General features: G+C 36.2%; 1 protein-coding gene across 2 annotated transcripts in view; it reads right to left on the bottom strand.

Annotated features, from left to right (window-relative positions):
• Positions 1-2,749: 2,749 nt before the first annotated feature.
• The window catches only part of LOC144975377 (actin nucleation-promoting factor WAS-like), a 30,248-nt gene continuing 10,832 nt past the window's right edge, over positions 2,750-22,165 (bottom strand). The window contains exons 7-12 of one of the 2 annotated variants that reach the window (XM_078919391.1): positions 21,283-21,325; positions 19,353-19,488; positions 16,479-16,950; positions 14,905-15,016; positions 12,352-12,460; positions 2,750-4,597 (exon numbers count right to left, since the gene is read on the bottom strand). In XM_078919391.1, the coding sequence (XP_078775517.1) occupies positions 4,533-4,597; positions 12,352-12,460; positions 14,905-15,016; positions 16,479-16,950; positions 19,353-19,488; positions 21,283-21,325 (937 nt within the window). In that variant the 3' untranslated portion in view covers positions 2,750-4,532. Of the gene's footprint in view, positions 4,598-8,661; positions 8,774-12,351; positions 12,461-14,904; positions 15,017-16,478; positions 16,951-19,352; positions 19,489-21,282; positions 21,326-22,165 lie in introns of both variants that reach the window. The other variant, XM_078919390.1, reaches the window with a different exon arrangement.

The following is a 22,165-nucleotide window of genomic DNA, read 5'->3' as shown; positions in this document are numbered from 1 at the left end:
ACTGTCTCTTATTCTATCTTTCGTCGTGCGCACAATAGTGATTACTTCTCACTAAATTATATCAATTAGACTGTTGAAGGAACGAAATTGACACCATTCCACTCTTTGTTATTGTATTAAGGCAGCCATTTTGGTAATTAGTTCTCACTAAATTATATCAATCAACTTTTTACGTTCATGGTTACTCTTAGTTTTGTGTGACGGTACGTTATTTCCGACTGGCGGATGTTGTGAGCATTTTACCTAAACTCATAGCATCAATAACCGTCCAAAATACTCGCATCATATGTAGCAATAGCTATAATAATCTAACATGTCGAGAGAGAGAGAGAGAGAGAGAGAGAGAGAGAGAGAGAGAGAGAGAGAGAGAGAGAGAGAGAGAGAGAGATTTGCTTGCGTTATATTCAATAAAGGTGCTCAAATCACTTTATAAGGGTCCTTGGCCAACAGAGAAACATGTTAGACGAGACATGGCTGTTAAGCGATATTACAATTGTTTCCCGACAGAGACGACGCTGTAAACAGCGAGGTACTCATTTTAAACGCGAACAAGGTGAGAGAATGCGAGTAAATGCGTCCGATCCAAAGGCGAGTGTCATATCATAAGTGTCAAATGCATAACCGCACAAAAAAAGTGATGAGAGAATAGATACATATGTATTGAAGGAGAGAGCGAATGGAGTGAGTAACGTTCTTGGATATTATAGCAGGAACCAAATTGACGTCACTCATCTCATTGTTATTGTTTTTAGACACCATTTTTATGATTAGTTCTCATTAAAATATATCAGACTAACGTTCAAGATTCCATGTAGATTTTTGGGCTGGAGTGATATTTCTGGCTAGCGGACTTTGTGAGTATTTTAATTTAACACAGAGCATCAATAGAAGGAAAATTTGACGTTAGTCAACCCGTTGTTATTGCTTTTAGACAGCCATTTTTATAATTAACTTATCACTAAGTTATATCAATCAGACTATCAACGTTCGAGTTTACAGTTTTGTGTGTTAATATGTTATACCCCGATGGAGATGTCGTGAGTATTTTTCCAATACGCATAACATCAATACATTTGCAATCCGATTTAAGTTTAAAAACAACGTAGACCACGGAAATTTTTCTATTTTGTGGACAATAAAGATTTGTTATTTATCGTCATAATTATTATTATTATTATTATTTATAAAACAAATCGACAGTGCTCTCGTGGCAGGTTAAACGGGTACTCCTCTGGACTACTCGCATTCGCACCCCCCCCCCCCACCCCCACCCCCATCTCTTTAATTTTCGGCGGGGGGCGTTGTTTGTAGATTATAATTCAAGGTTACAATGCCCCCCCCCCCCCTGTCATCACGCAGTCAAGGCTTTTTGGCATCTGCCAATCCCAAATGTCTGTGTCAAGGTCGACCATTATGTCGCGTCAACGGGTGAGGAGGAAAAAAAAAAAAAGAACTGGCATATTATTATATCATAACATTGAAAATTATGAAAACTATTTTTCATTTTGTATGAAATCCTTTATAGATTTTACGATGATCAAGAACGAAACTTTTGCCATCTACCTCTTCCTGGCGCAACATTTATAAAAATATTATTTAAAAAAAATAATAACACAGCATTTATTTGGCGCAATATCCACGTGCTCAAAGCGCTTACAAGGGGTCCCAAGGCAACAGCAATATCAAACTTGAAAGACGAGACGTGACGCCTGTCAGGCGATGTGACATTTTTTCCCAACAAAGACAAACGAACGGCCATGTACTCATTTTACACCTGTGAGTTAAGAGTCTTTTCCAAGGACTCAACTCTGCACCACTCAGAGCGGGTCTCGAAACCTGAACCTTTCGATCCGAAAGCGAGAGTCATACCACTTGGTCCATCACAAAACAGGGAGTGGCACTGTTCTGTCGGCCACATAGCCTCAATATTAATTAAAATTTATTTCTGATTTCATCAGTTTTTGGAGTAAAAGCATAGTTCTTGGTATCAAACCTATTGTAAATTCGACGCTGATCACAAATCTGACGTCAAAACAGCGAAAATCAAAAGAAAATTGTCCAATTTTTTATACTGCCACGCCCCCGATCGCCGATCGCCTCGAAAAATATTAAGCAAGGCGGGCTTTGCGAGCGATCGACCGTCCCTCTGTTTATCGGCCAGGTATTTGGCCACACACATTGCGTTTTCACCCCGGTTTGCCTGATCGGCGTCTGAACCAGGATCAAAACCGGGCGTGTATGGAGCCTTTTAGATAGACTTTCAATTAACTAAAGGAAAGAGATATACACATGGAGGAAACATAGATGCATCATTTTCAACTCACACAGCATCGTGCAACTTCTCATACCCCAACCGACACCGACCTTATGGCAAAACACGATCTCAGGTGTCTCATCTTGTCACAAAGTAAGGCAATGTAGAGTGGTTGCATTGCATGGGTAACAGTGATCATGGAAAATTCTGGTCCTGACCTTGTGACCTTGGATAAGGTACTTTACACACATTACCCCACTATACTCAGGTGTGGCTATAAGCAGTTCAGTAAAGGATATTGTAATTGTAAGAATGTGAGGATGCCTACTTTAATTTTTCACCAGAGTTCCTCTCCTTTTGCCTCTCTTTACCTATGCGTCATACACCATAATCACATCCTAGACACGCCTTACAAGGATTTAAAAATTCCCTGTTGAAGTAGACATCTCATCACGTAGAATCCTATAAAAAATATTAAGAAAACTAATACGGAAATTTTGAGAAAAATGATTTCAAATACAAACTTTATTCCCTCTGCCAATACACGGTAGATATAACAATATGACAATCAAATTTATTGTTTTAGATTTGTTTGAATAGGATAATTAAAACATCAAATATATTTTCAAGAAAGTATTTAATAACAAAAAAACTCTGAAAAAAAAATTCTTTAAAAACAGTTAACTATTGAAATAATTAGTATTACTTAGTCTTTTCTCCTCTTGTGAGTATCGGAAATATTATAATTCTACAATGGATCACAATTTTTTACGAACCCTTGGTTAAAACCATAATGATTAATGTTCAAGTGATGAGATACATAATTCGTTGATGGTGATGTATAAATTTCATAATGCGACACCTGGACTGTATGTCTCAGTAATAATAATTTGTTTTGTTTTTAAGGGTTTTACGGCGCTTGCAACACATTAAGGTCATATCAGCGCCAGTAAAAAGGAAGAAAATGGGATAGTAAAAAGTTCTAGAATTACAATAAAGCATCCAAGAAAAGGGAAGACAAAGGGGAATTGGTTCAAATAAGAAACAGGTGTAGATTCCAAAAGCACTCTATCAAAGTAGGCTACTTAGTTTGAGATCACTAAAAGTCTCATCCAGACACAAGGACAGGCCCCCGCTAAGAGGAACTCACTCGAATGTTTTACAAATCATATATAATATAAAGAAAGCATAATGCAGTGAATAACAGAGAGATGATTTACAAGGAAAAAAATATCATCTCCCAAAACAATAACTATGCATTCGTGTTTCCCTCCCAGCCAGGACTCCGACCAGGGCCAGGAAAAAAAACAAGTAATCTCATTCCAAGACAAAGACAGAAAGCATGTTGGAAAACAGATATAAGGGGATAGAAGACACAGTATTTACCTCCCTGCCCGCTATGGGAGGTCAGGATCCCCACTCAGTCAGTAGTAATAAAAAATAATTTTAATTTGAAGGTCGTACATCAACTATGCAAAAGTCTTATGCCATCCTTTTAAGCTCTCCCCTTTTAAAAAACATAAAATCAAATGTTTGATGTAATTTTTAAAAGTTTAATGACGATTTTTTACATAGATTATATTAGTGCCATATTTCAAAAGACTTCCATAAGAAATTCGACAAAATTGCCTTATTCCATCAGCTAATGACCAAGTTTTCATCAATATGTTATCATGTCAATAAACTTCAAGGTAGGTACAGCTAACAGCCCAAGACAATCTAGCTGTATGATTCATCAACAATTGATTTGAGTGAGAAAAAGAAACAAGATATAATGCCTGCAAGGTTATATTCAATTCAAACATCACGATGAAACTTTGACATGGGTCATATTTTTCATATTGATGCTATGAGTTCAGGTAAAATACCTGTTCTACCTGCCACATCAAAAATACTAACACACAAAACCATGTGGAACGCTTCTAGTTTATTAACTAGGGATCTACAAACGATACCAAAGAACCGAGTGATGTCAACTTTATTCCTCATTCTGTTGTAAATGTGAATAATTAGGATATTTATCCGTCATCTGTACTGTATTGTAATAAACACCAATTTTCATAGTTTAGTCACAATCATCTCTCATAAATAAGTAAAATAAATAAAATCAATACTACTGATTTATTAAAGGAGGAATGCACATAGAAATGGCATGTAATCCGATCAAAAAAAAACAAACGATTATAGAGATAAACACAAAACTAAAAAACTGAGTATATCAACTTCATGCATAATCCATTTTCTAAGCTTTTCCATTTCCTCTCCATGGAAATCATTGTTAATCGTCCCAATCATCGTCATCATCAACATCGTCTTCATCATCTTCAGTGTCATCGTCATCATCTAATAAAAGAGAAAAGAGTTAATAAAATAAGTAAACCACATGTATAAATACATACATGATTCATATAACATATTTTAACTGTATATATGTAAAGATACAAAAATAATCTCATTAAATTTTTTTTTTTACACATCTTGTCTAAAACTGTCCTTTAGGTACAGTTACATAAAATAAAAATGTTGGGCAATTGAATTCTAAGTAAAAAATAATGAATAAAATATTCCCTCATGAGCCCTACTTTTTTGGCCCAAGCAAAGCCAGAGAATCATAACTGCATCTTAAACAGCGACAGTGTTATTTCGGTCTAAATCAACGGAAGACTTTTTGGTTAGAGAAATTACAAGGTGAAATACTTATCACTGATGTAATAATGGGACTCGGGACTGTATATTGAAACAAAACCAATTTTGTTCAGATTGCAAATGTGGCAATATCATAAGATAGTGAATACTATGCTGCTAAAACCTGTAGACTGTAAAAAAGTCTTGTACCAAATTGAATAGAAACGCTTTAAAAAAAAGAACAAAATTTTAAACATGACTCAAAAACCTTAGGCAGCTTATAAAAAAAAAAACAAACAGTTAAAGCCATAATACATTGTGTTAAATCCAGACCACACTTATCTTCTGGGACAGCGTGGCTCAGCAGTTTGGTCTTTGATTCACACCCGAAAGGTACAGAGTTCAACTACCCACAGCTCTGTGTGGCCTTGAGCAAGTCGCCTAGCCTTATCTCTTAGAATAGAACCTTAAGAAAAATTTCCCCTCCGGGACGAATAAAGGGAACTTAAAAAAAACAACAACACTATTTCATTATTTTGTTCTTTTTTTAAAAAGCTGATAATTTCATTTTTGTACATTACTTTTCCACAAAACTACAGGTTTTCCTGTATCTCAAACCAGGACAAAAGACTTGAACCAAATGCAATGCTCATTGACGACATTAACGAGGTTGATGAGAAATGGACCTCCAGCTGTCCTGGGCACATCTTGTGCTTTGGTGGAGATCTATCCCTGACTAATCCTTGATGTCCCGAATCCCAATTTCGTCATTGCTGACCTCGTGATCTTTTACTTTTAACCTCTACTGAATAGCTACATCATATTGAATATGTGTTCTAAATTCTAACCTACCTGTCTACTTTTACAGTATTGATTTTCATTTTTCTTTTATTTTAGTCTAGTTGTTAGCATCTATGAAGAATGGGTTTTGTTTTCACAACAGAAGAAAAATATATTCAAACTTAAAATAAAAATTTAAAAGACTGTTAGATTTTTTTTTTTTTTGTAATGTAAAAATTTAAAAAAAAAAAAGATGGAAAGCTAGTCAAAATAAGTTGGGTCTCTATTTAAAAGTAAATAAAGCATTTTACCACATTATCACGAATAAAAACGTGATTCTTATGAAAGAATTAAACATTTAAAGAAGTTTAACTGAGTCTTTTAAAATAATTATCTAAAAGTTTACATACTAAAAATGAAAAAAAAGACAACAAATCCAAACCTCAGTATTATAATTTGTAGACCATGCGATCTACGATAAAAGTTGGCTGCCAGACAGCTAAACCATGGTTTTAACAAGACAGAAACATTTTAAAGGTTAGTATGTTAATGTTATGAAAGAAAACCAATAAAAAGTGTGGAGCAGGCACTTATATCAATAATGATTAGAAACGGGGTATAGAGAAGTGCCAGATGAAAACAGAGAATAAAAATATCACAATCACAGTGTCAGAGAAACTGGGGATCCAATTGATACGATACCCTGCGCCTGGCTCAGAGAGAGAGATAGAGAGATCAGAGTGCAGCCATTGAACCATATAGTCATATAGCCAAAACGACAGGCTAATGTCAGCTCGCCGATCTCTCTCTCTCTCTCCCTCCCTTAGCCAGGGAATGGGGATACCCCTCTCAAGGGCATAATGGACGGTGCCCATGTTTTGAGCCGAAATAAATCCCAGCAACCCTTGTACGTAGAGTCCCTGACTTCGGACGAAGATGCATGTTTTGAGATGGAAGTCGGTTTTGACGAATTTAATCCCTCAAGGGGGCAGGTACATAGACTCCTCGAAGCTGGGGGAGAAGTTGCCATGCTTTTCCTCCAGCAAGAGGAGGCACTGGGTGGCAGCCAATCGACTTCGGTCAAGAACATGCCTAAAGGCAAAAATCGCTTCATCAGTGGGGACTGATGTACATGTACCCGTTGTGGTAATGAGCCAGAAACTGCGAAGCATCTAGTTGAACAGTGTGTTGTGACGAGGCTTCTGGGTGGGTTTGTGACGTTGCACGAGTGCGGTAAAGAATTTGCTGATTGGGTCGATCGTCACAATATAGTAGTGTGAGCACCATTAGAAGCTGCCAAGCAGAGGGTATCCATTTCAATCGGATCCCGAGTTTGGCTCCCTGACACAATGACATTTTATTTCTCTGTTTTCATCTATACCCTATATTTCTCATCATTATGTTACGAAAGAATACCTTTGTTTAGGTACAAGTTACATACAAGCATTCATAGCTCGCATCTCACACTCTCATTGTTAGCGTGTAACAATCTCAGAATTAAATTCATTTTTTAAAAAAAGAAGAAAGAGCATAAACCATTCACATGCAAGAAGAGGCAGGATCAAACGCAACACCAAATGTGACCCATTGTCTCAAAAGGTATTATTAGGTGAAACAAACTAAAATTTCATTATACAAATAGCAGAAATTAATTTTACAAGGCAATATGTGACTTCCCAAACCATGGAAAATCTTTATTGATCCAAATCGGAAAATAAATAAAAAAGTATGTACATTGGGAAATAATTTGCCAACACCAAAGAAGGAGGAGGAAAATATGCTTTTTGCAGACCCCAAAGAACAGTAATGGAAAAAAAAAAAAGTTAAAAAAAAAAAACATCAGCAGATGAAGTTGAAAAAAAAAAAGCTGGTAATTTCCCTTTACCTCGAAATTACAATTTATTATAAGATGAAAAATTGCATCAAAGCGGTCAGAAGAGTTTTGCATGGTTTATTTCACAACTTTCCACTTTCTAATGGTTACCATATTATTTCTAATAAATGTGCAGTGCACGTGAAAATGCACAGAGAGAGATGGAGGGAGAGAGAGAGAGAGAAGAGACAGAGTGGGTGGAGATGTGTGTTAAAAGTAAATTTGTCTCGCCACAGAATTTTCAGTGAAATACAGATTCTGATGATAGTGATAGTTTGAAATTAGCATCAACATGGTCTGTGCTAATCTGTTGCAGTAATTGCCTCTCATCTTCTTATGACTATAGGAACTGCTGTGACAGTTAAGGGCATTGAATATAAATGCCAGTTACCATCATAAAACACCGTCTACATAAATTGGCTGACTTTCGCTTGAATTGAATGTATTTCCATGGATATGTTGTTCTTTATTTTCTTTTAAAAGTTTTAAATTGTAAAAATATCTGGTGTTCAAGTTCGCTTAGTGACCATGAATGCAGTAGAAAAGATGTAGGGGTGGGCATTTATTACGAAGTAGGCCACTGCACATTTAGGGAGAATTGTACGAGAAATTTTACTCCAGTTCACACCACTTAAGAAGTTGATCTCCAGAGGACATACAAATAAAAATCAATTTCATGGTAAATGAACACTGGTTCATCCTTCTGTCTCTATTTTTTTTCTCTCTCTTGTCTTAAAAAAATTAGACTTGATTGAAAATAAACTTAAATGGCGCCGACTTATGTGGTGTAAAAAGTAAAACATTTCTCAAAGTTCCAATTTAAGTTCTAGGAAATGTCCATTTTCAAACTTGGACTAGACATAATTCAAAATATAAAAGAAAAAAAAATCAATCATGTTAAAGCTCTAAGCTCAACTGTGTCTAATTAATTCCTTTATAAACCATTTTAGGTTTAAAAATTTTTTTTATTAAATCAAAAAATCCAAGCCCCACTAAAACCCATTTATCCTTCAAAGAATTATTAATAAAATTATTTTCATGATGCCCTGTATTGCAGTAAATTTTTTTCGTAAAATATTGATGAACACTTTGTATGGTACATAAAATGAAATGTGTGACATGATCTCACCACTATCATGACAAGCTGGGCGCCGACTAGCCAAGGCTTTTGCCAGGGCACCGACTAAGCCACTCATTTCCTCTGGGGCACTTCCTGATGAACGATCATCCTCCTTGTCGACCTTAGATAACAATAGATGCAATCACAGTAACAGCAAACAAAGATGGGAGAGGAAAGAAAATGAGAATTGGAAAAATGAATATATATAACAAAAACCCAAAAGAAACATGAGAGAGAGAGAGAGAGAGAGAGAGAGAGAGAGAGAGAGAGAGAGAGAGAGAGAGAGAGAGAGAGAGAGAGAGAGAGAGAGAGAGAGAGAGAGAGAGAGAGAGAGAGAAAGAGAGAGAGAGAGAGAGAGAGAGAAAAAAAGAAAGAAAGAAAAAGAGAGAATGGGGAGGAGTGTTAGCAATGTTGCCAATTATTTCCTCTGAATCCAGGCTTAGCTCATACATCCTGCTCAGCCCAATAATTTGTTAATGATATATAAATTATAAAAAATAAAAAGGAGGGGAGGGGATGGAAGGATTATCGAAAATTCACGATGATAACAAAGACTTAAAAATAAATCTACAAATCACATTCATCACAACATAAATAAATAAATAAATTTAAAAAAAAAACAACAAACCCACTATGATTTATACCATAATTACTAAGCACACCTAATTACATGCTCAGAAAGTGCACACTGTTGAGTTAAAATACAAGCGTTCGATTCCAGATTAACAATTAATCAAAAAAAATAAATTATTACAACTTTTTCTAATCACTAGGAACCATTGTTGACTCTAATATGTGGTGTTGTAAAGATCACGAATGGAATAGCGGTTTTATGATGCTAATGTTATTTGTTTATAGTGCAACCTCTAGATAACGACAACCTTTAGATAACGACATTGACTTCTGGTCCTGATTTTTTTTTTTTTGCTACATGTTGTTAGTAATAAGAACCTCAAAATAGCGACATACATTTTAATAAAATCCCTGTTTAGCGACATAGTTATAACATTAATCAGCAGTTGATACAGATGCTTGATACCCGTTATATCCAAAATTTTTCTACAAGAGTAGACCTACCAATTTTCTCTGTCGTCTATCTGGAATTTAGTAATGTATTTATGAATTTATTGTGTATTGTTGTTGGCTGAAGAAGGGTTTTGAGCCCGAAACATTTTGTGTTTGGTATTTTGTTCTTTTTTGAAGCTGTTATATTAATTTTTGTTTATTTGTTAATACCTAGTTGTATTTTTTTGTTTTGTTTTTTTCTGGGCGTGGGGGTAGTAGTTTGTGGATCTACTTATTTTAAGTATTTGTAAATCTTCGTGCATTGAAATAAAAATTTTGGTAATTCATCAGCGTATTGCATGGATTTTAATTAAAATCAAAACTTTATGTGAGAATCTGTATTCTTGTGCTGTATTATCATATTGGCACTTGATTTTTAAAATCTATTCTTAGTTTTGTTAAATAGTGTTCGAGCATTGTTTACGATTAAAACAATGACGATACACATTGGAGAGTGAAAGCGTAACTAAAACAGCAGAATACACATTATAACATGGTTGGGACGTGCCTTCTCTCAGGCACTGATCAGCACCTGTCTCAACACCCCCCCTTTTTCCGCCATCTTGAAAACCCTGGAATAACGACATCCCTGGATAACAACATAATTTACCAGTCCCGAGCAATGTCGTTATCCAGGGGGTTGCACCATATCTACGGAGATCACTTAAAAACGCACCACTGTAATCTTATTTTTAAATTCAAATATTTCAGGAAAATTTAAGACCCTCTATCAAATTATAATCCTTATATTCAACATAAAAACGGTTTTAGAGCTTTATGATTTTGTATCTCATTACCAACACTTGTCATTGTATAAAATATTACTTAGCATACTTTTAAAAAAAGATTCTTCTTTCTTTTTCTTTTTTTTTTGGACAATTTGTGATTACACCACTTAATTGTTTAAAAATAGTATCTACTCTAATCCATAAATCCAAAGCAACTGGAGATTTTTTATTTGTTCTGGAGGATTAACTAAAACAGTAACCAATTGTTGGTTATATTCCATGGGTAGGATGCTAAACTGTCAAAATACAGAACCTATTATTATCCACACTACCCATTCACTGTTTGGTAGACAGGGGATGGATGAGGAGATCAGAAAATAAATCTTAAATAAACCTTAGACATAAAACCTTATGTTTTGCTTGTAACTCAAGGGACTCAACCTACTGGACAATCAGGATACATTCCCCTTTTATTTTATTTCAAAGGCTGCTGAACAATTACCAGTTTTTACAAAATCAATCTCAAAATTTTTTTGGATTAACTGCTTCATAGCAATTAAAAGTCTAACAATTATTTTTTGAAAATTATATGCTCGCATAAATAAAAAAAAACATTTAAACATTATTTTCATGATAAAATGATTCAAATATGTGATGAACATCTATTATTTTTATCCGACATCAATACCCAGGTACCAAAAACTGGGGTTGTTTTTGTTTTTTTTTTTTTTGGGGGGGGGGTTTCTTTTGCAAACACTTCCACATTGGTAAACAATAACCCACAGAAATATGGAGAGAAGAAAAGATAAAAGAAATCAAGGCTTAAAAAAACATGGAACAACATTCAGGCATCTCATGCCACAGCGAAATAGGAAGCATGACCACCCAAACAGAAAATTTCCACTGAAAGGCTTTCAACTGTAGCAAATAAGAAAAAGAGCACGCTGTCAGCAATAACATCAATTCCACAGATATAGGGAAAATGTCAAAATAAAAGAAAAAACATAACAAAACACACACAAACTTGATAAGTGGCTCATGGACACACTGTGTATGAAATTTAAGGTCTCTTTAAATCAATTTAATTTTTCCAAATAAAGATATTACCAGTATCCCTTTATCCATTGAATATCCAGAAAGGTGTGGAGCGAATTTTTTCACAATTTAAAGAAATAATAATAAGAATCATCTGTGACAGCAGCGTTAAGAACAGTAGCAACAATCCTAAAGAAAGGGGTCCCATACATTTCCTTAATCCCCTCTCAAAGCAAGGATCTCTGCTTAATATTCAAACAGTCTGTTTGCGCACATTATTAAAGAGAAAAGTTAAGAGTTCAGGCACTGGTGAAAGATAAAAATCCGAAAAAATGGTATATTATTCTATACTTAGTCAGGCACTGGCCTGACAAAACAGAAAAAAATAATCCAAAAAAGTCTGCCTTCTTCGACTGGCGGTCAGTCCTATAACATCCTAATTACTGGACTCGTACTCAATCCCTAACCAAGGAAGGTGGTTGTTTCATTAATTAATGATTATTTATTCCGAGAAGAATTATTCTTGCATTTGTCTTTTTGATTTGTTTAGCACTGTATCATATCACAGCTTTTCATTACACCAGTACCTGCATCTCAATGTTTCTCAATTCCCCCCACCCATATATAAATAAATAAATATATATATATATATAAATAAATAAATATATATATATATATATATATATATACATACACACACACACACACACACACATCATCAGGCTGCACGTTTTTATAACAATCCTCATACACATTGTGTCACATTAGGCTCACGAAAAACATTAACTAATAGGGAAAAACAGAATAGCACACTGCTGATAATGACAACGACCAACACAGTAAATAAAAATAACCCTGCTGTTTAATCTACCTGAACCATGTATTTGTTTCTGCCGGTTGGCCAAAGCTCTTGCCAGGGCACCTACAAGCCCAGCAGACTCATTTGGAGTCGAGGAAGATTTCTCGTTTGTCTGTTCCACCTGACAGTTATTAGCAACAATATCATAACTTAATAATAATAGTAATAAAAAGGAACCGTACACTTATACTACACATGATCACTCAGTAGACCAAACTCATGGATAGTCCTTAACAAAATCATAAATAGAAATAATCAAATGGAATGGAAGCTTCAAGTTGATTAACGAAGACAGATAATGGGGATGTTTCGGGTTTCCCCTTTGTTGAACTATTGTTATCTATTTCTTCGAGTGCAACATTTGCACTAACAAATCATAAGAAACAAAAATTTCTATTGATAATTTCAGACATACAACTCGTCAAAGAGTTGCTCTTAGTACTATCACGGTGTAAACATATTTTACTGTTTGTATCCTTGTAGAGAACAGCTCATCCTGTCTTCCAAAAATGAGTCGAGTGAAGATGTGTCAAATATCTCTATTCCATACCATCCAGATCAAAGTGGATTGTTACTTTGACATGTTTCTACTTAAAATATTAGGAACGACAAAAATCCATGTTTATATTTTTTTTTAAAAACAAAAGAAAACTCGAGTATTTATATACTGCAAAATCCACCAAACATGCTCAAATCGCTTTACAAGTTTTTCCTTGCCAACAGCAACACTTAACATGTAGGACAAACATGATGCACTTAAGGTAATATCACAATTTAAAAAAACAAACAGACAATGCTGTTAATATCCAGTTACTCATTTTACAACTGAGTATAGTGAGAGAATGTGGAGCAAAGAGCCTTTTCCAAGGACTCATCTTTGCATGGGACTTGAACCAGGGACCACCAATTTGTTTCAAAGGTGAGTGTCATACCACAAGACCATGAGGCTCCACATATCAAAACAGAATGAATGTGGAAAAAACAACTATGCAACCAGGACAAGGTTTACAGAATTAACCCTTTAACAGTGAGATTAAATTTTAATCAAATCACAATTCCTCACATTATCTATCTTGTGAGTCCGCATAGTTGAGTCCTTGAGAAAAGGCTCTTTACTCGCATTCTCTGATCGTACTCAGGTGTAAAATGAGTACCTGGCTGTAAACAGCATCGTCTGTCAGAAAAAAAAATAATATAATATTGCCTAACAGGTGTCATGTCTCGTCCTACATGTTAAGTGCTGTCGTTTTGTAGGAACCCCTTGTAAAGCTCTATGAGCATGTTTAGTAGATATTGTGCGGCTATGTGGTCTTGTGGCATGACACTCGCTTTCGGATCAGAAGGTCCTGGGTTCGAGCCTCGCCCGGCGCATAGTTGAGTCCTTGGAGAAGGCTCTTTACTCACATTCTCTCACCGAACTCAGGTGTAAAATGAGTACCTGGCCGTTAACAGCGTTGTCTCTGTCCCAAAAAATGGTAATATCGCCTGAAAGGCGTCATGTCTCGTCCTACATGTTATGTGTTGCTGTTGGCCAGGGACCCCTTGTAAAGCGCTCTGAGCACGTTTAGTAGATATTGTGCTATATAAATACTCTAGTTTGTAATAGCTATTGAGCATACTGTTACCACCACAAATCTGAGAAGCTAGAGACACGATAGAAAAAAGCTTGTTTTGTTTTGGTAACAATTAAGCCAGTCTAAATAATTCGCCTTTTCCATGTAAATTTGTTCCAAGCATTCAACTCAACTCTCTTTTTTTCTCATTCACATGAATAAATAAAATGTAAAAAAACCCAGAAAAAACCCCCCCCAAAAAACAAGAGCTTTTATATATAACGCAATATCTACTAAAAATGTTCAAAGTGCTTTACACAGGGTCCCTAGCCAACAGCAACACGTAACATATAGAACCAGACATAACGCCTGTTAGGCGATATTACAATTTTTATTCCGACAGAGACAGAGACAATGCTGTAAACAGCCAGGTACTCATTTTACATCCGAGTACAGTAAGAGAATGTGAGTAAAGAGCCTTTTCCAAGGACTCAACGATGCGCTGCTCAGAGAGGGACTCGAACCCATGAGCTTCCAATCCGAAGACTAGACTGCATAGCTGCATATGAATGGGGAAACCACACAAATTTGTTCAATTTTCGTTCAGGAAGAGCCCAAAAGATCTATGCCATTACTAGCTATAGTCCTTCAACGCCATTGAGTCCATGGGGCCAGAGTTTATCCCGGTTTCAATAGCATGAAGCGGACAAAACAATTGCTTGCTATCCTTTGGAAAGGATGCTAGTCTATTGCAAAGTACTTTCTGCCAAATCTAGAAGACTCAGCTACCCATTCTCAGCTAGGTGGGCAGGGAGATCAGAAAAAAATCTCAACTACACCCGGTTTCGATCTAGGTCCCTTTTCGTGTGAAGCGAGTGCTCGACCAACTGAGCTATCAGGACCCCCATTACTAGCTATGCTAGGAACAATCTAACTGCTTAAAAACTGTCATTGCGTTCCTCAGAAGCATGGGAAATAACGGTTAGGGAGCGAAAAACAACATTTTTTTTACCTTCTTGAGATTTGCTCCATGCCGAATAGCATCCAACAGCTGATCCCGAGAATCCATGGGCTTTGATGCTGGATCACTAGTTCTATCAGCAGTCTTCAAGGTGGTGCCACCTCTGGAGAGAAACATTAGTTGTATCAGATAATTTTTAAAACAGGAAGGCGAGAAAAAAAAAAAAAATTGAAAAGAAGGAAAAATATTTTTAAAAGAACCTTCTAATCGACTTCGTAAACTTTTTTTTCTAAGTTTTTCAGGGAACGAGAAATTGCAGCAATCCCTACTAAAATCCTGAGGGGCCCCAATAGATCACAAGGTAGAGCACATGCTTTACATGCAAAGGGACCAAGATTGATCCTGGATCCTGGGTGCAATTGCAATTTTTTTCTGACCCCCCTGTCAACCTCTTGAAGATCTCGGATGCACATTCCCCCTCACTAAATCCAAGCATAAGTTACATACTGTACGCTTCCCTGGAGCAACTCCAAAAGACACCATCATGACGGAGGACTGAAGGAATAGAGCTCAGCTGGTCGTTGGTTTGGATAAGTCAATAAGTATCATTGTGTGGCTTTAACTCACTCAACCCTAGAAATTTTTGCTACTTTTCAAAATTGAAAAAAAAAATGTATTGAAAATGAGCATGTACATAGATATTTTTATTCAACTATCATTAACATGTAAAAATTAAAAACATTAGCTTTGAAAATAGCTAATAATTTGTCTCAGAAAAAAATGTAATAAATAGGCATGGGGTAAAAGTAACCCGGGTAAACAACGGATATAGTCGGTGTTAGGGTTGAGTGAGTTAATGGTTCAATGTTAATGTGTCTCGTCTGGTAACTGAATTCAAGCAACCCACAGGGGTGATAGGGATTGCAAAAATTAATACAAATTATCCCTCTCATCACATATAAAAGAATACCTGATTATAGAAATTGACAGAAATTGTGAGGGTGCTAGTGCAAAAATGATGCCTATTGGGGAACTTGGGGCCTGCTTCAGGAATAAATAAAGCATTGTGAAGAAAACTGAGCATTGTGAATTCTTAGAAAAGCACCGTATGACTGATTGTATGAAGGTTATATATATATATATATATATATATATATATATATATATATATATATATATATATATATATATATATATATATATATATATATATATATATATAGATATAAATCTCTCTCTCTTTTTTATCATCAGTCACACTAATTGGCGGCAATAATATGTTCTAGTGGTATGACACTCGCATTCGGATAAGTAAGTCCTGGGTTCGATCCTCGCCCTGTGCATAGTCGAGTCCTTGGAAAAGGCTCTTTGTTCACATTCTCACCGTACTCAGGTGTAAAATGAGTACCTGGCCGTTAACAGCGTTGTCTTTGTCGGAAAAAATTGCAATATTGCCTAACAAGCATCATGTCTTGTTCTACATGTTACGTATTGCTGTAAGTCAGGGACCCTTTGTAAAGCGCTTTGAGCATGTTAAGTGGATATTGAGCTATAAAAGAGCTCTATTTTAAAAATAATAATTTTTAAATGTCAGCTCATCCCAAAATCATCAATTTCCCACATACCTGATAGCTTCCAATAAGGCATCCCTTTCACCACCACCACCACCACCACTTGGTGGGCCTGGTGGTGGGGGAGGAGGAGGAGGAGGAGGAGGAGGCGGGGGAGGACCTCCAGATGGGGGTGGTGGAGGCGGTGGTGGGGGTGGTGCAGCTTGAACACCTGCAGACCCACCACCTCCACCCATCATTGGGGGTAGGGGTGGAACAGATGAGGGAGGCGGTGGTGGAGGGGGAAGAGAGGATGCGGGGGCTCTTGGTGGTGTCGGCATAGCTCTCGACGGAGGAGGTGGAGGGAGGGCACCTCTCATAGTCGGAGGTAGGGGTCCTCGAGATGGGGGAGGAGGTGGAGGAGCTCCGCCGCGCTGCGGGGGAGGAGGTCCTGGTGGTCCACCGGGAGATCTAGCTGGTGGTGGAGGTGGTTGAGCAGTTCTAGCCATATTATTAGCAGGCGGGGGAGGTGGTCTGCTGGCATTACCTGAATAGAAGGAATGAAAGTGACATTAGTCAGACTACAAACCTTTAAAGTTACACATAGTGTAGCTTTGGGTGTTGATACGTTATATCCAGCTGGCAGATGTTGTGAGCATTTTGGCTAAATGCACAGCATCAATATAAAAAAATTTTTTTTACTAAAGATCAACAAATCTACTAAATTCCCTTGTCTAATGAATGGTCTACTACTGATAATAAAATTGAAAACATAAGACTGGCACAAGCAAATTAACATATCAATGGCGCTTTGCTTTCTTTCTTTCTTTTCTATCTTTGAAAAAAAAATCCATTGACTTGAACTTGAACTGGTGTTATGTCGGGGCAAAAAGTGAATTTAAGGTTAACATTAAAAAAATACGTAGTCCTTCAGAGCCATTAGGCTCAAGGAGCCGGAGTTTATCCCGGTTTCTATAGCATGAAACAGACAATAGCTGCTATCCTTTAGATAGGATACTAGTCTATCGCAAAGTACTTTCTACCAAATCTAACAGACTCAGCTACCCATTCACTGCTGGGTTGACAGGGGGGTCCAAAAGAAAAATATCTCGACTGCACCCGGGATCGATCTTGGTCCCTTTGTGTGTGAAGTGAAGGCTCTACCAACTGAGCTATCGGGACCCCCAAGGTTAACATGGTCGATAATAAAAAGTTAAAGATTTTGGCACTTTTAAAAGCAATATCAAAAAATATATACACAAACACACACATATATATATATCTTTTTTTTTTCTTCCTAAATCAAACAAACTAACTTGACAAAAGTATCATTTTAAAAATTGCAAATTAAATTTTTAATATCACAATCGCTCATCATAACATTTTGAGGCAGTGTCAGAGATATGTAAGATATGTAAGCATAGGGCAAATAACAAATAGCGATTGAATTATAACAAGAGCAATTCTACCACTTCCAGTGAAATTTGAACTTGTTTTGTTTTTTTTATGTTTTTAAGTGTTTATGGCACTTGCAACACATTTGTTACATTGAATGACATAATCAGTCGGATGGTGAAAAGGTTTGAACTGAGATATTGCCAAGTATAGTAAGAAGGTCAATTTAAAAAAATTTTTAAAAATGAGTTCTTGTCATAAATGATTAAATCAACCCTTTTTGCACATCTTCGGGAAATATCAAAGATTAATTTCACTTCTAAATGTTTTTTTACAGTTCGTCAAGTTGAGAAAGTATGAAATGTGAGAAAAGTTGCTAGATACCTTTCCCATACAGCTGACCATAACTTCATGAAAAATCACCCAATTTACTTCAAATAAAGACTAAAATGCTCTGGTGAGCATATTCTTTCAGAAAATGAAAAAATAAATTTTAAAAAAAATGCAAATCCTAAATTTTCACCTTCCGACTGATTATGTCATGCACTGACACATTTAGGTCATATCACACTAGTAAAAAGAAGAAAATGGAATAGTCAAAATATTCTAGATTCACAATCAAAGCATCCAGGAAAAAGTAAGACAAAGGGAAATTGGTTCAAATAGGGAACAGATGTAGATTCCAAGAGAATATCATCAATGTACTTAGTTTGAGATCACATAAAAAAGCCTCATCCAGACACCAGTACAAGATCCCACTAAGAGGAACACACTCAAATGTTTACAGAATACATAACTAAAAATCCATAAGAGAGAGATGATTTACAAGGGGAAAAAAATATCATCTCCCAAAACTATGACTATACATTTGACTGCTTCCTCCCAGTCAAGGATTCTAGCCAGGGCTGGGACAATACCAAGTAATCCTCTCCCAAGACAAAGACAGAAAGCAATAGGAAAACAGATATAGGGTGATAGAAGACACAGAAAGTACCTCCCTTCCCACATTGGGAGGCCAGGAACCCCACTCAGAAATTTGAACTTGGACAGGGATCTCTGATTCAAATGTGATATAGTCGAGCCAATAGATAGAACAAAGTTGATGTCACTCAGGTCTTTGTTACTGTTTTTTGCCATCACGTTTATGAGAAATTCTCACTAAACCGTATTAACCAGACTATGAACGTTCATGGTTACACATAGTTTGTGTGTTGATCCGCTATACTTCTGGATGGCAATGTTGTGAACTTCTTAGCCAAGCGCACACTGTCTGTATGAATGTTCTGCTAGCAAACAACAACAACAATCTCATATGTCTTGAGTTATGATCCCAAGGCAAATGTGTTCATAATCAAAGGCTTAAAATTGGTTATGTATTGGGCTTTATAGATAATGAATTAATGAGGTGATTGCCCATGATATCATAGACTTTTAATTTTTATCAGAAGAGCAGAAACAGCGATACCACCCGGATTTATGGAAATTTTGCTCTAACATTCAAAATTTTTTTTTAAGCGATGAAATAAAAAAGTAAATAATTTCTTTTCCACTCACTCCGAAGCTCTTTGCTAAAAGCCTCCATCCCTCCACGTTTCTCGACAAAGTCATAGATGAAATCCACTGTGTCCTTATCCACTTTATCCTCGGGTTTGATCCCACTGTTGATACAAGGCAATTGGTTATAATACAACTTAAAATGATATGTTTGGACTAAATATTAAATTAATAGGGATTCCCAGAATATAAAATAAATTAACAAAAAGCAAAACACGAAAAACCACGGATTTATGGTAAATTTACTCTAACATTCAGAATTTTTTTTTTAAGCGATGAATAAAAAATAAACAATTTCTTTTCAACAAACTGCTGAAGGTCTTTCATAAAAGCCTCAATCCTCATTTTCTCGACAAAGTATAGATGAAATCACTGTGTCTTTCATTTATCCTCGGGTTTGATCCATGATGAAACAAGTGCATATCTGGTTTAGATGTTCATCTTAAAACAATGTGAAAGAAACAAATAGTAATTAATTAGACGATACACACAAAAAAACAAAAAAAAAACAAAAAACAAAAGAAAAAAACAATGCAAAATGTTATTTCATTTACAAACTTATCATTAGTAGTAGAACTTAGAATGCTTGTTAATTTAAAGGGCTGTGATGATTACTCACAATTGATAGCACAATTCTGCTATGAATTTCAAACAAAAGGAAAGCTGCTGACAGGTCAAATTTAAATAAAGAGTAAAACTATTTTTTAAAAATGAAAGCAGAACGGGGACGTATTTCTTGGGGCTTGAATAGAAGACAAAAGATAAGGAGAGAGAAGAGAGGAGAGAGAAGAAGAAGAAGAAGAAGAAGAAGAAAGAAGAAGAAGAAGAAGAAGAAGAAGGAAGGAGAGAAGAGGAAAAAGAAGAGGAAGAGAGAAGAGGAAGAAGAAGAAGAAGAAGAAGAAGAAGAAGAAGAAGAAGAGAGGAAGGAGGAAGGAAGAGGAGGAAAGAAGAAGGAGGAGAAAGAAGAAGAAGAAGAAGAAGAAGAAGAAGAAGAAGAAGAGAAGGAAGGAGAGAAGAAGGAGGAGGAGGAGAGGAGGAGAGGAGGAGGAGGAGGAGGAGAGGGGGAAGGAGGAAGAAGAAGAAGAAGAAGAAGAAGAAGAGAAGAAGAAGAAGAAGAAGAAGAAGAAGAAGGAGGAGAAGAGGAAGAGGAAGAGAAAAGAAGAGAAGAGGAAGAAGAAGAAGAAGAGAAGAAGAAGAAGAAGAAGAAGAGGAGGAGGAGGAGGAGGAGGAGGAGAGGAGAGAGGAAGAGAGAAAAGGAAGAAGAGAAGAAGAAGAAGAAGAAGAAGAAGAAGAAGAAGAAGAAGAAGAAGAAGAAGAAGAAGGAGAGGAGAGAAGAAGAAGAAGAAGAGGAGGAAGAAGAGAAGAAGAAGAAGAAGAAGGAAGAAGAGAAGAAGAAGAAGAAGAAGAAGAAGAAGAAGAAGAAGAGAAGAAGAAGAGAGGAGGAGGAGGAAGAGGAAGAGGAAGAGAAAGGAAGAGGAAGAAGAAGAAAGAAGAAGAAGAAGAAGAAGAGAAGAAGAAGAGAGAGGAGGAGGAAGAGAGGAGGAGGAGAGGAGGAGGAGGAGGGGGAGAGGAGAAGAAGAAGAAAGAAGAGAAGAAGAAGAAGAAGAGAAGAAGAAGAAGAAGAAGAAGAAGAAGAAGAAAGAAGAAGAAGAAAGAAGAAGAAGAAGAAGAAGAAAGAAGAAGAGAAGAAGAAGAAGAAGAAGAAGAAGAAGAAGAAGAAGAAGAAGAAGAAGAAGAAGAAGAAGAAGAAGAAGAAGAAGAAGAAGAAAAAGAAGAAGAAGAAGAAGAAGAAGAAGAAGAAGAAGAAGAAGAGAAGAAGAAGAAGAAGAAGAAGAAGAAGAAGAAGAAGAAGAAGAAGAAGAAGAAGAAGAAGAAGAAGAAGAAGAAGAAGAAGAAAAACACAATCAGTGTACAAACAATCCCAACTTACATCAAATCCCTTGTCAGGGTCCCATCCAACATGGCTGATGTGCCTGAAAAAAAAATACACCAAAAATAAAATCGAAAAAAAAAAACCAAACAAACAAAATCTTGAGAGAACAGTTGGTGATTTAGGTGGTAAATATTCGAATTTATGAAGCTGTTGACAGGTAAACTATTGTACAAAAATAAATTCTAGACAGCAAACACTAAAAAAAAAAAAATACTCCCCCCCCCCCTCCCCACAAAAAAAAAAAAAATACAAATTTAAAAAAAAATGAATCGTTGTGAGTGGCAAAGAAGTTTTAACCAAAATGATGAAATTGTATTAATGCTTATCTTTTAGCCCATTGGACTTCTCTGACGAGATAACAAAATATTTGTGATCAGAAATCTCATCTTTATGGTCATAATTAACACATCAGAACTTCACACCCATGTTTTTTATAATACTTAATTAATAAGCATTTATTAATTATTTTTTCAAAAATTTCAGTGGCTTAAAATAGTCCATAATGTCTATATGTTAGGCGTGTTCTGTCAATTTGATTGTGCAGTGCTTTTCGTAGATCCACAGCATGCACAACGAATAAAGTAGTAATAGTGATAGTTGTGGTAGTGGTAGAAGCAATCTACAGAATGAGTAACACTCGATAGATCTCAGTGCTTTTAGTTGATCCTCAGAACGCGCAGCAATCAATTGAGAGTTGGGCATTTTGCACATCAGTAATCCTACTACTACTACTACCACCACCACCATTGCCACTAATACTACTACCACCACCACCACCACCATTGCCACTACTACTACTACCACAAACCACTACCACAATTACTACTAGATTGTTGAGCATTCTGTGGATCCACAAAATAAGGTGCACAACCGGTCAATC

Source organism: Berghia stephanieae, chromosome 6 (assembly GCF_034508935.2).
Source record: "Berghia stephanieae isolate SIO BIC M18660-M18661 chromosome 6, UCSD_Bste_1.3, whole genome shotgun sequence".
Lineage (NCBI taxonomy): Eukaryota > Metazoa > Mollusca > Gastropoda > Nudibranchia > Aeolidiidae > Berghia > Berghia stephanieae.
The sequence above is the reverse complement of the archived record's forward strand: the minus strand, read 5'-3'. Positions and strand labels throughout refer to the sequence as shown.